The 12,764-nt window shown below is 38.8% G+C and overlaps 1 protein-coding gene across 1 annotated transcript in view; it reads right to left on the bottom strand.

The window, feature by feature from the left end:
* The window catches only part of FBXO9 (F-box protein 9), a 44,600-nt gene extending 33,100 nt beyond the window's left edge, over positions 1 to 11,500 (bottom strand). Inside the window, exons 1-2 of the mRNA XM_030315719.1 lie at positions 11,319 to 11,500; positions 7,420 to 7,503 (exon numbers count right to left, since the gene is read on the bottom strand). Of these exons, the coding sequence (XP_030171579.1) occupies positions 7,420 to 7,503; positions 11,319 to 11,321 (87 nt within the window). The 5' untranslated portion in view covers positions 11,322 to 11,500. The remainder of the gene's footprint in view (positions 1 to 7,419; positions 7,504 to 11,318) is intronic.
* Positions 11,501 to 12,764: the final 1,264 nt, after the last annotated feature.

Below are 12,764 nucleotides of genomic sequence, written 5' to 3'. Positions count from 1 at the left end.
ACAAAAAATAAAGAGTAAGGAATCCAAACATAACATTAAAGAAAGCCATCAATCACAAGAGAGCAAGAAAACAGGAAAAAAGAGAGAAAATACAAAAACCCTAAAACAATTAACAAGATGGCAATAAGAATATACCTAACAACAAGTACTTTAAATGTAAATGGACTAAATGCTCTACAGAAAATACAGGGTGGTGAATGGATAAAAGACCCACCACCTATATGCTGCCTACAAGAGACTGACTTACAAGAGACTCACTTCAGAGTCTAGAAGATGGCAGCAGAGTGGGAGGACCCTAGGATCACCTCATCCCACAAATACAACTAGCTAACTATCAAATCATCCTAAATACTCCAGAAATTGAGCCTAAGACTGGCAGAACAAGCTCCACAACTATAAAGAAGAAGCCACACAGAAGAAAGTAGGAAGTGCTACAGAGACAGTGTGGAAGATAAACAGATGGTGGCCACTGTAGTGGGGAGGGAGCCCCGGTTGTGGAGAAGGGCAAGAGGCAGACTAACAAACAGGGGAGAGCACAGAGTGGACACCTACTACCTAACTTGCTTATACCAAACCCCAGCACCCCATGCTCCAGAGAAATGGGTTCAAAATCAAATGGCCATCAACTTAATATAGACTGCTATATGCAGAAGAGGTTACAAATAAACCTAATGGTAATCAAAGATCAAAAACCACTAATAAATATATAAAGAATAAAGAGAAAGAAATCTAATATATCATTAAGAAAACCAACAAACCATCGGACAGACAAAAAAGGATCTGAAAAAAATCTTCAGAAACCACCAAAGAAAATATAAAATGGCAATAAATACTTATCAATAATTACTTTGAATGTCATAAACACTCCAATCAAAATGCACAGGGTGACAGAATGGATAAAAAAACTAGACCCATCGATATGCTGCCTACAAGAGATTCATTTGACACCTAAAGACACCTGCAGATTGAAAGCGAGGGGATGGAGAAACATCTATCATGCTAACAGACGTCAAAAGTAAGCTGGAGTAGCAATACTTCTGTAGGACAAACTAGACTTTAAAACAAAGACTATCACAAAAGCAAAAGAAGGACAGTGCATAATATTAAAGGGAGAATCCAAAAAGAAGATATAACAATTGTAAATATCTATGCACCCAACACAGAAGCACCCAAATACATAAAACAGATAATAAACATAAAGGAACGAATCAATAATAGAATACTAGGAGGGGACTTTAACACCCCATTTACACCAATGGACAGATTTAAACAGAAAATCAAAAAGAAAAAGATGGTTTTGAATGACACACTGGAACAGATAGACTTAACAGATATACTCTACTATTCTATCCTAAAACAGCAGAATACAGATTCTTTTCAAGTGCACAAGATCTTCTGGGAAGATCACATATTAGCCCACAAAACAAGACTCAACAAATGCAAGAAGAGTGAAGCCATACTGTTTCTGACCATAACACTATGAAACTAGAAGTCAACCACAAGAAAAAATCTGGAAAGACGAAAATACAGGGAGGTTAAATAACATAATACCAAACAATGAATGAATCAACCTGGAAATAAAAGAAGAAATTAAAAAGTACATGGAAACAAATGAAAATTAAAACACAACAGTCCAAAACCTTTGGAATACAGCAAAAGCAGTTCTAAGAGGGAAGTTTATAGCAATACAGGTCACCTCAAGATCTCAAATAAACAACCCAACCTTATACATAAAGGAGCTAGAAAAAGAACAAACAAAATCTAAAACCAGAAGGAAGGAAATAATAAAGATGAGAGCAGAAATAAATGTTATAGAAACTAAAAAAATAATAGAACAGATCGATGAAACCAAGAGCTGCTTCTTTGAAAACAAAATCCATACAATTGATAAACCTGTAGCCAGACTTATCAAAGAGAGAAAGAGAGAAAGAGAGAAAGAGAGAGAGAGAGAGAGAGAGAGAGAGAAAGGACTCAAATAAATACAACTGCAAATTGAAGGAAAGCTGAAACAAATTTAATCAGTAATGAAAACCTTTCAACAAAAGTCCCAGAGCAGATGGCTTCATAGGCAAATTCTACCAAACATTTAAAGAAGAGTTAATATCCATCCTTCTCAAACTGTTCCAAAAAATAGAAGAGGAAGGAAAACTTCCAAATTCATTCTATGAGGCCAGCATTACCCTGATAACACCACCACTAAAAAAGAGAAGTACAGGCCAATATCCCTGATTAACATAGATGCAAAAATCCTCAACAAAATACTAGCAAACTGAATCCAACAATACATTTAAAAAAAATAATTCACCATGATCAAGTAGCATTTAATTCTGGGTTGCAAGGGTGGTTTAATACTTGCAAGTCAATCAACATAATACATAATATCAATAAGAACCATGTAATCATTTCAATTGATGCAGAAAAACCATTTGACAAAGTACCACACCCATTCATGATAAAAACCCCAACAAAATAGGTATAGAGGGAACATACATCAACATAATAAAGGCCATATATTAAAAACGCACAGCTATATATATATATACACATATATATATATGTGTATATATATATATATATATATGTATATATGGTCAACTGATCTCTGACAAAGCAGGGAAGAATAGCCAATGGGAAAAAGACAGACTCTTCAATAAATGGTTTTGGGAAAACTGGACAGCAACATGCAAAAGAATGAAAATGGACCACTTTCTTACATCATACACAAAAATAAATTCAGAATAAAGACCTAATGTGAGACCTGAAACCATAAAAACCCTAGAAAAGAGCACAGACAGTAATTTCTCTGACACTGGCCATAGCAACTTTTCTAGATAGGTCTCCTGAGGCAAGGGAAACAAAAGCAAAAATAAACTATTGGAAGACTCTGTCAAAATAAAAACCTGCACAGCAAAGGAAACAATCAAACTAAAAGGCAACCTACTGAATAGAGAAGATATCTGCAAATGACATGTTTGATTAAGGGCAAGTATCCAAAATCTATAAAGAACTGATACAATTCAACATCTAAAAACTAATCTAACTAAAAATGGGCAGAAGGCATGAACAGACATTTTTCCAAAGACACACAAATGGCCAACAGACACATGAAAAGATGCTCAATATCACTCATCATCAGGGAAATGCAAATCAAAACCACGATGAGATATCACCTCATACCTGTCAGAATGGCTCAAATCAACAACACAAGGTGTTGGCAAGGATGTGGAGAAAAAGGAATCCTCCTGCACTTCTGGTGGGAATACAAATTGGTATAGCCAATACGGAACACAGTATGCAGGTTCCTCAAAAAATTAAAAATAGAACTACTCTATGATCCAGTAATTGCACTACTGGTTATTTAACCAAAGAATACAAAAGTACTAATTCAAAGGGACACATGCACCCCTATGTTTATAGAAGCATTATTTACAACAGCAAAGATATGGAAGTAGCCCAAGTGTCTATAGATAGATGAATGGATAAGGAAGAAGTGCCATATATATACAATGGAATGTTATTCAGTCATAAAAAAAAATGAAATCTTGCCATTTGCAATGACATGGGTAGAGCTGGAGAGTATAATGCCAAGCAAAATAAGTCAGTCAGAGAAAGACAAATGCCATATAACTTCACTCATAAGTGGAATTTAAGAAACAAATGAGCAAGGGGGGAAAAAAAAGAGGGAGACAAACCCATAGAGAACTCTGAACTATACAAAATAAACTGATGGTTAACTGTTAACTATAGAGAACAAACTGATGGTTACCAGAAGGGAGGTGGGTGGGGCATAGGTCTTGAGTACACTTGTCATATGGTGAGCAAAGGGTGATGTATGGAATCGTACACCCAAAACTAATATAACACTGTATGTTACCTTACTGGAATTAAAATAAAAACTGAAAAAAAAAAAAAAAAAAAAAACCTATTTGTATTTTCCAAAGTTTACTTTATGTAATGGGACTAAACTGAGACTTTTTATGGGACTAAACCATAAAAAAAAATTTATTCAGCTATGAAAATGGTAACAAAACAGCAGCCAAGGTCCGAGAGCATTATCAGGTTTTAACTTTTGCATACAGTATTTAATGCACAGTAAATTTTTTTTGTAATTTGTGTGACAGAAATATTTAGAGATAAACCAATCAAATGTAGTTTTAGTCAGAAAAAAAAAAAGACTCGCTTCAAATCTAACAACACATACAGACTGAAAGTGAAGACAGAAAAATATATACCATGTAAACAGAAGCAGAAAAAAAAGCAATGCCTGTATCAGACAAAATAGACTTTGAAATAAAGATCGCAGCAAGAGACAAAGACACTACATAATAGTGTAAAAGGGATAAAAGAATCACTCTAAAAGGAGGATGTAACAATTATAAATACCTATGCACCCAATACAGGAGAACTTAAATACATAAAGCAAATATTAACAAAGAAAAAAATGGATGGTAACACAATAGTAGGGGACATGAACAATTCATTTACACCAATGGACAAATCATCCAGACAGAAAATCAATAAGAAAACCAACAAAAATCTATCAACACGCTAGACCAGATGGACGTAACAAATATACACAGAACGTTCCAACCAAAATCAACAGAATACACATTTTTCAAGTGTAAATGAAACATTCTCCAGGACAGAGGACATGTTAGGCCACAAAACAAATCCCAATTTTAAAAGTTTGAGATGGTTACCAGAGAGGAGGTGAGTGAGAGGATGGGTGAAACAGGTGTTGGGGATTAAGGAGTGCACCTGCTATAATGAGCATCTGGTAATGTATAGAATTAAATCACTATATTGTACACCGGAAAACTATTACTGTATGTTAGAATTAAAAAACTAAAAAGTTTGAGATATCAAGCATCTTCTCTGATCACAACACTATGAAACTAGAAATCCATTAAAAGAAAAACACTGGGCAAACTACAAACACACAAAACGGCTAAATAACACCTTACTAGACAACCAATAAATCAACAAAGAAATCAAAGAGGAAATAAAAAAAATACATGGAGACAAATGCAAATGGAAAACACAATGGTCCAAATTCTTTGGGATGCAGTGAAAGTAGTTCTAAGAGGAAAATTCAGTGATACAGGCTTACTTCAAGAAACAAGAAAAATCTCAAACAATCTAACCTTACACGTAAAGGAACTAGGAGAACAAAGCCCAAAGCCAGTACAAAGGAGGATATAATAAAGATCAGAGCAGACATAAATGAAATAGAGACTTAAAAAACAATAGAAATGATCAATGAAACCAAGAGCTGGTCCTTTGGAAAAAAAAAAAAGAGCGAGCAAGAGAGGGATAAACATTTAGCCAAACCCAAAAAGACACAAAGAGTCGTCAAGTAAATGCAGAAAAGGAGGAGAAGATATTACAACTGACACCACAGAAATACAAAGAATTCCAAGACAATATTTGAAAAGGCATATGCCAACAAATGGACAACATAGAAGAAATGGATAAATTCCTAGAAACATATAATCCTCCAAAACTGAATCAAGAATAGAAAATTTGAACAGATCAAATACCTTAACAAAATTGAACTGATAATCAAAACACTCCAATGAACAAAAGTCCAGGACTAGATGACTTCACAGGTGAGTTCTATCAAACATTTAAAGAAGAGTTAATATTTAGTCTTCTCAAACCATTTCAAAAAACAAAGAGGAAGGAAAACTTTCAAATTTATTCTACAAGGCCAACATTACCCTGATACCAAAACCAGACAAAGACACCATCTCTGATGACCATAGATGTACAAATCCTCAACAAAATATTAACAAACTGAATTCAGTAATACATTGAAAGGATCATTCACCACAATCAAGTGGAATTTATTCCAGGAATGCAAGCGTGGTTCAATATATGCCAATCAATCAATGTGAAACTTTACCCTAACAGGTATAAAAACCATATGATCATCTCAACAGATGCAGAAAAAACATTTGACTAAATTCAATACCCATTCATGATAAAAACTCAAGTGGGTTTAGAAGGAACATACCTCAACATAAAAAAGGTCATATATGACAAACCCACAGCTAATATCATACTCAACGGTGAAAAACTGAAAGATTTTCCTTTAAAGGAAAATCAGGAACAGGACAAGGACACCCACTCACCACTTTTACTTAACATAATACTGGAAGTGCTAGTGGCAGCAATCAGACAAGAAATAAAAGGCATCCAGACTGGTAAGGAAGTAAAAAACTGTCACTATTTCCAGATACATATAGAAAATCCTAAGACTCCACAAAAATTTTTTTTTGAAAAATGAATTCAGTAAAGCTGCAGGACACAAAATGAATATACAGAAATCTGTCACATTTCTGTACACTGAGAACAAAGTAGTAGAAAGAGAAATTAAGAAAATAATCCTAAATGGGATTATTATTATTATTATTAATTGCACTTGACAGAATACTAGGAATACATTTAAGCAAGGAGGTGAAAGAGCTATACTCTTTAAATTTTTTTTTAACGTTTATTTATTTTTGAGACAGAGAGAGACAGAGCATGAACGGGGGAGGGCCAGAGAGAGAGGGAGACAGAGAATCTGAAGCAGGCTCCAGGCTCTGAGCTGTCTGCACAGAGCCCGACGCGGGGCTCAAACTCACGGACCGTGAGATCATGACCTGAGCCGAAGTCGGACGCTTAACCGACTGAGCCACCCAGGTGCCCCGCGATCTTGCTATTTCTGACAACATGAAATGCACCTAGGGAGTATAATGCTAAAAGAAATCACAGAAAGATAAATACTATATGATTTCACTTATATGTAGAATCTAAAAACAAAACAAATGAAAAGACAAGCAAACCAAACACAGAAACAGATTCATAAATACAGAAAAGAAACTGGTGGTTGGCAGAGGGGACATGGGACAATGGGTGAAATGGGGATTTAGTACAAACTTCCAGGGTTGCCTGACTGGCTTTGTTGGTAGAGAATGAGACTCCTGACCTGGGGGTCGTAAATTCATGCCCCACACTGGGTATGGAGATTACTTAAAAATAAAATCTTAAAAAAAGAAAAAACAGAAGCACAAACTTACAGTTAAAAAATAAGTAAGACACAGAGATGAAAAGTACAGTATAGGGAATACAGCCAATAATACTGCAACCAATAAATCATTTAAAAAATGATTTAAAAAATGATTTAATAATTAAATAAATTTATTTAATAAATAAATTAAAAATGATTTAAATAAATTTAATAAAATGATTTAATAAATCATTTTTAAAAAATCTGTAAGATAGCTTTAATTTGCTTATTCTGTAAACCAGTACGAAGGTACAGTTAAATTCAATGCAAATAAAAACCGATATATCTTTGTAAGTATGACCAATTTTTGCTCATGTATGGAAAGTAATGGAATAAGAATTAAATATACACTTGAAGAAACATGCCTGCAGATCTGTTTCAGCAGGGCTTTCATTTTCATCATCTCCTGCTCTGACAGTATCAGAATGACAATCTTCCTCAGCTTCTGCCTGAAGGGGAAAACAAAATAATCATCAGGAATATGCAAACATCAGTTTCCCTTTGTAATCCACATCTCCTTGAGCTACTTGCCCAGTGAAATATTTAGTTGCTTCTCTCTCATCTCCTTCAGAGTTAAGTTTAATGATTCCAGTAGAATAAAATTCCATACTTCTTTTTAACAGTGCAGAATAAACAACTTTACTGGACTCCAGTTAAAATGTTATGGTAGATGATTTAAAACAGCTCTGCTTCAGAAAATAACATTTAGTTGTAGCATAGAGTTCAGCAAATAGTTTTCTTTTCATCCAGCACTTAAAAGACCATTTTTAGTCCATAGGTAGATGCCCTTCCTTTTACACCACTGGCATGTTACTAATATGTGAATGCGACTTTTCTCTTATTATTTTAAATGTCCTGGGAAAGGTCATTAATTAAAGACATGTAATAGTGAATGTTTCTGTAAAGAAGCCTGTTCTGTCTTATAAACCCAGATTTATATATACTGGATTGATTTAAGTGGAAAAAAAATGGGCTGGAATTACTGTGCAATGGTTTGGGGCTTAACAGAGGTCTCAGGTCAGTTTCCTTGCATTTTATCCTTTTATTCTCAATATATGTTTGCTAAGTTAAACTGAATCCTACTTTCCAGTGAAAATGAAATGCTTCCTCAGTTCAGTCTGTTAGCTAACAGGCTCAGTAGCAAATGGGACTTGCTCAACACTTCATGTGTTCAGTCCCACAATGTGGTAATAGGGGAAATGACCAGAGGGTTAGAAATTAGAATAAAACCTACTTAATTTCACTTGTTTCCAAGATGCAAGCTTTATAATTGTAAATTTTCACTGTAATTTGTTTCTAGGACAAAACACATTAACACAAATTTTTGAACTTGGCAACCAGACAGACTTGTACTACTTTACATCACAACATAAATAAGCCTCATTTCATATCTTATCTGTGGCAACCAGACTCAAAGCAGAGGTGACTTTAAGACTTGAACTAGTTAGTATATTGGAAAGTGCTGGGCACACCGCAAAGGATAAATTAATGAAGATATCAATGAAAGAGGCCAAGATTCTGAATTAATTTCCAGAAAAATGGAAAATGGAAGCATTAATGTATTGTCAAATATATTTTTTGGTCTCTTTAAGCTGGGAGCTTTTGTACTGATAGGAAAACCCATAACGAAGGACTTGAATTTTTTTTTTTAATTAAAAAAAAAATTTTTATTTATTTTTTAAATTTACTTATTTTGAGAGAGACAGTGCAAGTGGGAAGGGACAGAGAAGGAGACAGCAAGGATCCCAGGCAGGCTCTGTGCTGCCAATACAGAGCCAAATGCAGGGCTTAAACTGAAGAAACTGTGAGATCATGACCTGAGGAGAACCAAGAGTCAGACACTTAACTGATTGAGCTACCCAGGTACCCCAGGACTTTGAATTTATAGACCCCATTGAGGAGCATCTTTCTATCCTTAAATAAGAGGCTGCTTTATCACTGTAAACACTAAGTGCAGCTAATGGGAGGGGACCTGAGCTCCCTCTGACATCCTCTTTGTAACTCAGCCTTCTAACTCTGGCCTAGCAGTCTTACTAAAGTGACTTCATTCCAGAGCTTCCCCTGCTCTCTCCAGCTCCATGCTCTTGCACATGCTGCTTGCTCTCTCCATATGGAATAACTTCTTCCTCACTTGGTAACTTCTCATCCTTCAAGGTTCAGTTCAGGAATCATCCCAGTAAGTCTAATCATTTGAACTGCCTTTGTTTCCCTACAACATTTGTGCTTGTATCATAGCATTTAACAACTGTATTGAGATTATTTTTGTCTCTTTGCTAGAGTCAGTGCATTGGGAACAGGATCAGTCATATTAGTAACCTTAGAGGGCCAAACACATTGCTTAAGTTGTAGAAAAAGCCTGTCCAGGCTTCACCTTTCACATCTGTGAAGAGAGGGTTGTTGGATTTGATAACCTCCGAGGTACTTTTTCATATGTGACATATTACGATTAACAGTTTACCATAAATTGGGGCACCTGGGTGGCTCAGTTGGTTGGGTGTCCGACTTTGGCTCAGGTCATGATCTCACGGTCCATGAGTTCGAGCCCCACATCAGGCTCTGTGCTGACACCTCAGAGCCTGGAGCCTGCTTCAGATTGTGTCCCTCTCTTGCTCTGCCCTTCTCTCACTAGTGCTCGGTCTCTCTAAAAATGAATAAACATTAAAAATAAATAAATAAAAATTTTTACCATAAATCACCTTACAGGTCTGGTTATATTGGAGATCTAGTATCCGTTGGGGTCTAGCACCAATAGGAGCTCAAAAAAAATTGTTTGAATTAACAAAAAATGTCATGTGGACATACAGAGCATGTCTAAAGAATGAGGAAAAGAAACAGGAAATCTTTAATACAGAAAGCATCTTCTCCCGAGTTCCTGCATTGTTCTTGAATTCCAGTCCTTTATTACTTTGATATTGGCAGTATGATGACTATCAAATTTGGGGTTTTACTACACTTTGTCAACTCAAATACTACTTGAAATAAGTAGGTCCCCAGCTGTCACCCAGAGATTTTCATTTTATTTTTCATAATTGAGTCGACCTAAACATCACCTTTCACTTGAGTTGCTTATGTCTTCATCATTTTACTCCTGTTTTGCAGATGGGATTAATGAAATATAAAAAGTTAAGTGCTTGGGGCGCCTGGGGGTTCAGTTGGTTGGGTGTCCGACTTCCGCTCAGGGCATGATCTCATGGTCCGTGAGTTTGAGCCCTGCGTCGGGCTCTGTGCTGACACCTCAGAGCCTGGAGCCTGCTTCAGATTCTGTGTCTCCCTCTTTCTCTATCCCTCCCCTGCTCACACTGTCTCTCTCTCAAAAATAAATAAACATTAAAAAAAAAAAAAGTTAAGTGCTTAATCCTGGTCGGTCAGAGAACTATTCTGAAAGCTTAAGGGCATAATCAATTACTGCTTTTTCTATCATTCTGGTTAATTTAACAAAATAAATTCACCCATCCATTTATTTAATAAAACATCTGAGTGTCAGCTCATTAGTTTGGTATCATTTCACACCTGATTCATTCAATCCTAGTTAGTCTCTCAGATGGAAAATGTACTCAAAGCCAAAGAAAGGCAGTTCAGGGTAGAGACTACACATTCCAGCATGCAACAGTCCCATGGAATTTGCGTTGTCAATTTCTGGAGCTTAAGCCAGTCTCTCCATTTGGACCGCACTGACGCTGCTCAGGCCCTCACCGCTACGAAGAGAGACATAATCTCTCTGATCCCACACCGCCAGGACCGCCTGCCAACATCCTACCCATGGCACTTGATGCGTCACGGGGCAGGTGCGTCCCAAACCCAGGACTCCTTAAAGGACCTGAACGGCTTCTCCGTGGGTACTGCTTGCCGGAGGGGTAACAATCAACAAGTTGTCTCCGTTTGCCAAGGTTCCCCCAGCCAATTTCAGATGCTGCAACGGCTCACCTGAACCTACCCTCACTGCTTTTGATAAAATCCCTCGAGGGGCACATCCTGAGCAAACCAAAAAGAGGCATTCTTTTCTGTTGTCCTGCAAACCCGCTCTTTCTCACACCGGATCCCGGCTGCGGGGGGTTCAAGCAGGAGGGAACGCAAGGGAGCGGTCGGGGATGGTACCCGCTCCACTCCCTCTCAGGCCAAAGGCCCCACAATGGGTGGCGGCCGAGCAGCTCCTACTCCTCCCAGTCTCCACTTCCCGCTCTCTCGGGGCTCCTCCCAGGCCTAGCCCCTCCTTCACACCGCACTCCCACCTCGCAGTGTCCCTGTGAGCCCCCTCCCGGGTTACCATGCTGGCGAGGCGGCCGGCAGCCGTCGAGGGGCTCTCCGCACCCCCTCTGCACCGCTCCCCCGAGGAGGTGTGCTGGGTGTCCGGGTGTCTACTCCTGTCCGTCCGCTTCAACAGGGCTTAGCAGAGTTCTCGGTCGGAGAAGCGCACCAGGCAGCGGCAGTAACTGCGGGCCCGGCGTACGGCAGCCATCTTCGCAGGGCAGGGGGCCAGATCCGGGCGCGCTAGAGCGACGGCCGGGAACTCGCGGAGCGGAGGGACGCCCGCTGCCAGCGGAGGCCGAGGACCGAGCGAGCACCAGAGCGTCGACGCTGCTGAAAACCCCGGACGCCGCGGAGGAGCTGCCCCCTCTACTGCGGAAACCTGTGCGGACGCACCGAGCATGCGCAGTGCCGCTGCCGCTTGCGTGCGCCTCACGACTCCCTGGCCTCGAGCGCGCTCCCTAGTGGAGGGGTAGGAGGTGTGCGCGAGGTCGCCTTGGCAGTCAGATCACCAATTTGCCGACTTCGAATTCAACCTATGTATTCGTCTCAGTGACCACTTATGCAAACTTGAACAAGCATTATATCAAAAATGTTTATAACTCAAATCTAGGGTTGAGACCTTAAGGTAAACATCCCTTCAGGAGCATCGAACTTGGTGCTCAGGAAAGTCGCTACACGCTTTTCGGGGACTCTGGTTCGAGTCCTACGCCAGGATTTCAGGGAAACGGAGAAACCCCACTGCAGTCACAGGCTGTAATAATGGCTAAACTTTTTGCAAGTACGTACTTGGAAGTTCAGGAAAAGATAAGCTTAGTATAGAAGCAGGGCGAAAGAATGCCACGGCAAGACTTGCCTTACTACAAGTGTCTCCGTTTGCATCCCATCATGCAAGAGGGGAGAAAGACGTTGAGACTCCTAAGGCCCTGAAACCCGAGTCCACAGGAGACGGAGCCCGCAATGTACTCTGGGGTTTGTAGTCCGCTGTGCCGCGTAGAGCGTCGGAACTTATCCGCAATACGAGCCCCACCTCTTAAAGCCCAAACACCTGACTTTGTTTCCTCACAAGACACTCCTTTATCGGGCGATTTATTATTTTGCCGCACTTTACATTGTTTTAAATACGGAAGTTTGCATGCTTTGTAAAAACCTACACTCTTACAGCCCCTTACCTTCATTTGGCAAATGTCTAGTTTCTACTAGTTAGATAACTGACAGTTATCAGGTTTCCAAGAAGCTAGTTCAACGAACCCACAGTTTAAATCTCTTATCCATTATTTTATTCTGGAGATCTTAGACATGCAGTACATCTTTGGCAGAAAAATAGGGGCAAAAAAAAGGGGGGTGGGTGGCAGAATGGTGAGCTACAATAAGGAAGACCAACGGCTATCTTTTAATATTAGGACCTACCATCCTTTGGATGTGTAAGTTTTTATTTCCACCCTAAATCAGCTACCTAGAAAAA

This window comes from Lynx canadensis, chromosome B2 (assembly GCF_007474595.2).
Source record: "Lynx canadensis isolate LIC74 chromosome B2, mLynCan4.pri.v2, whole genome shotgun sequence".
Lineage (NCBI taxonomy): Eukaryota > Metazoa > Chordata > Mammalia > Carnivora > Felidae > Lynx > Lynx canadensis.
Note: the sequence above shows the minus strand (reverse complement) of the source record. Positions and strands in the feature narration are given on the sequence as shown.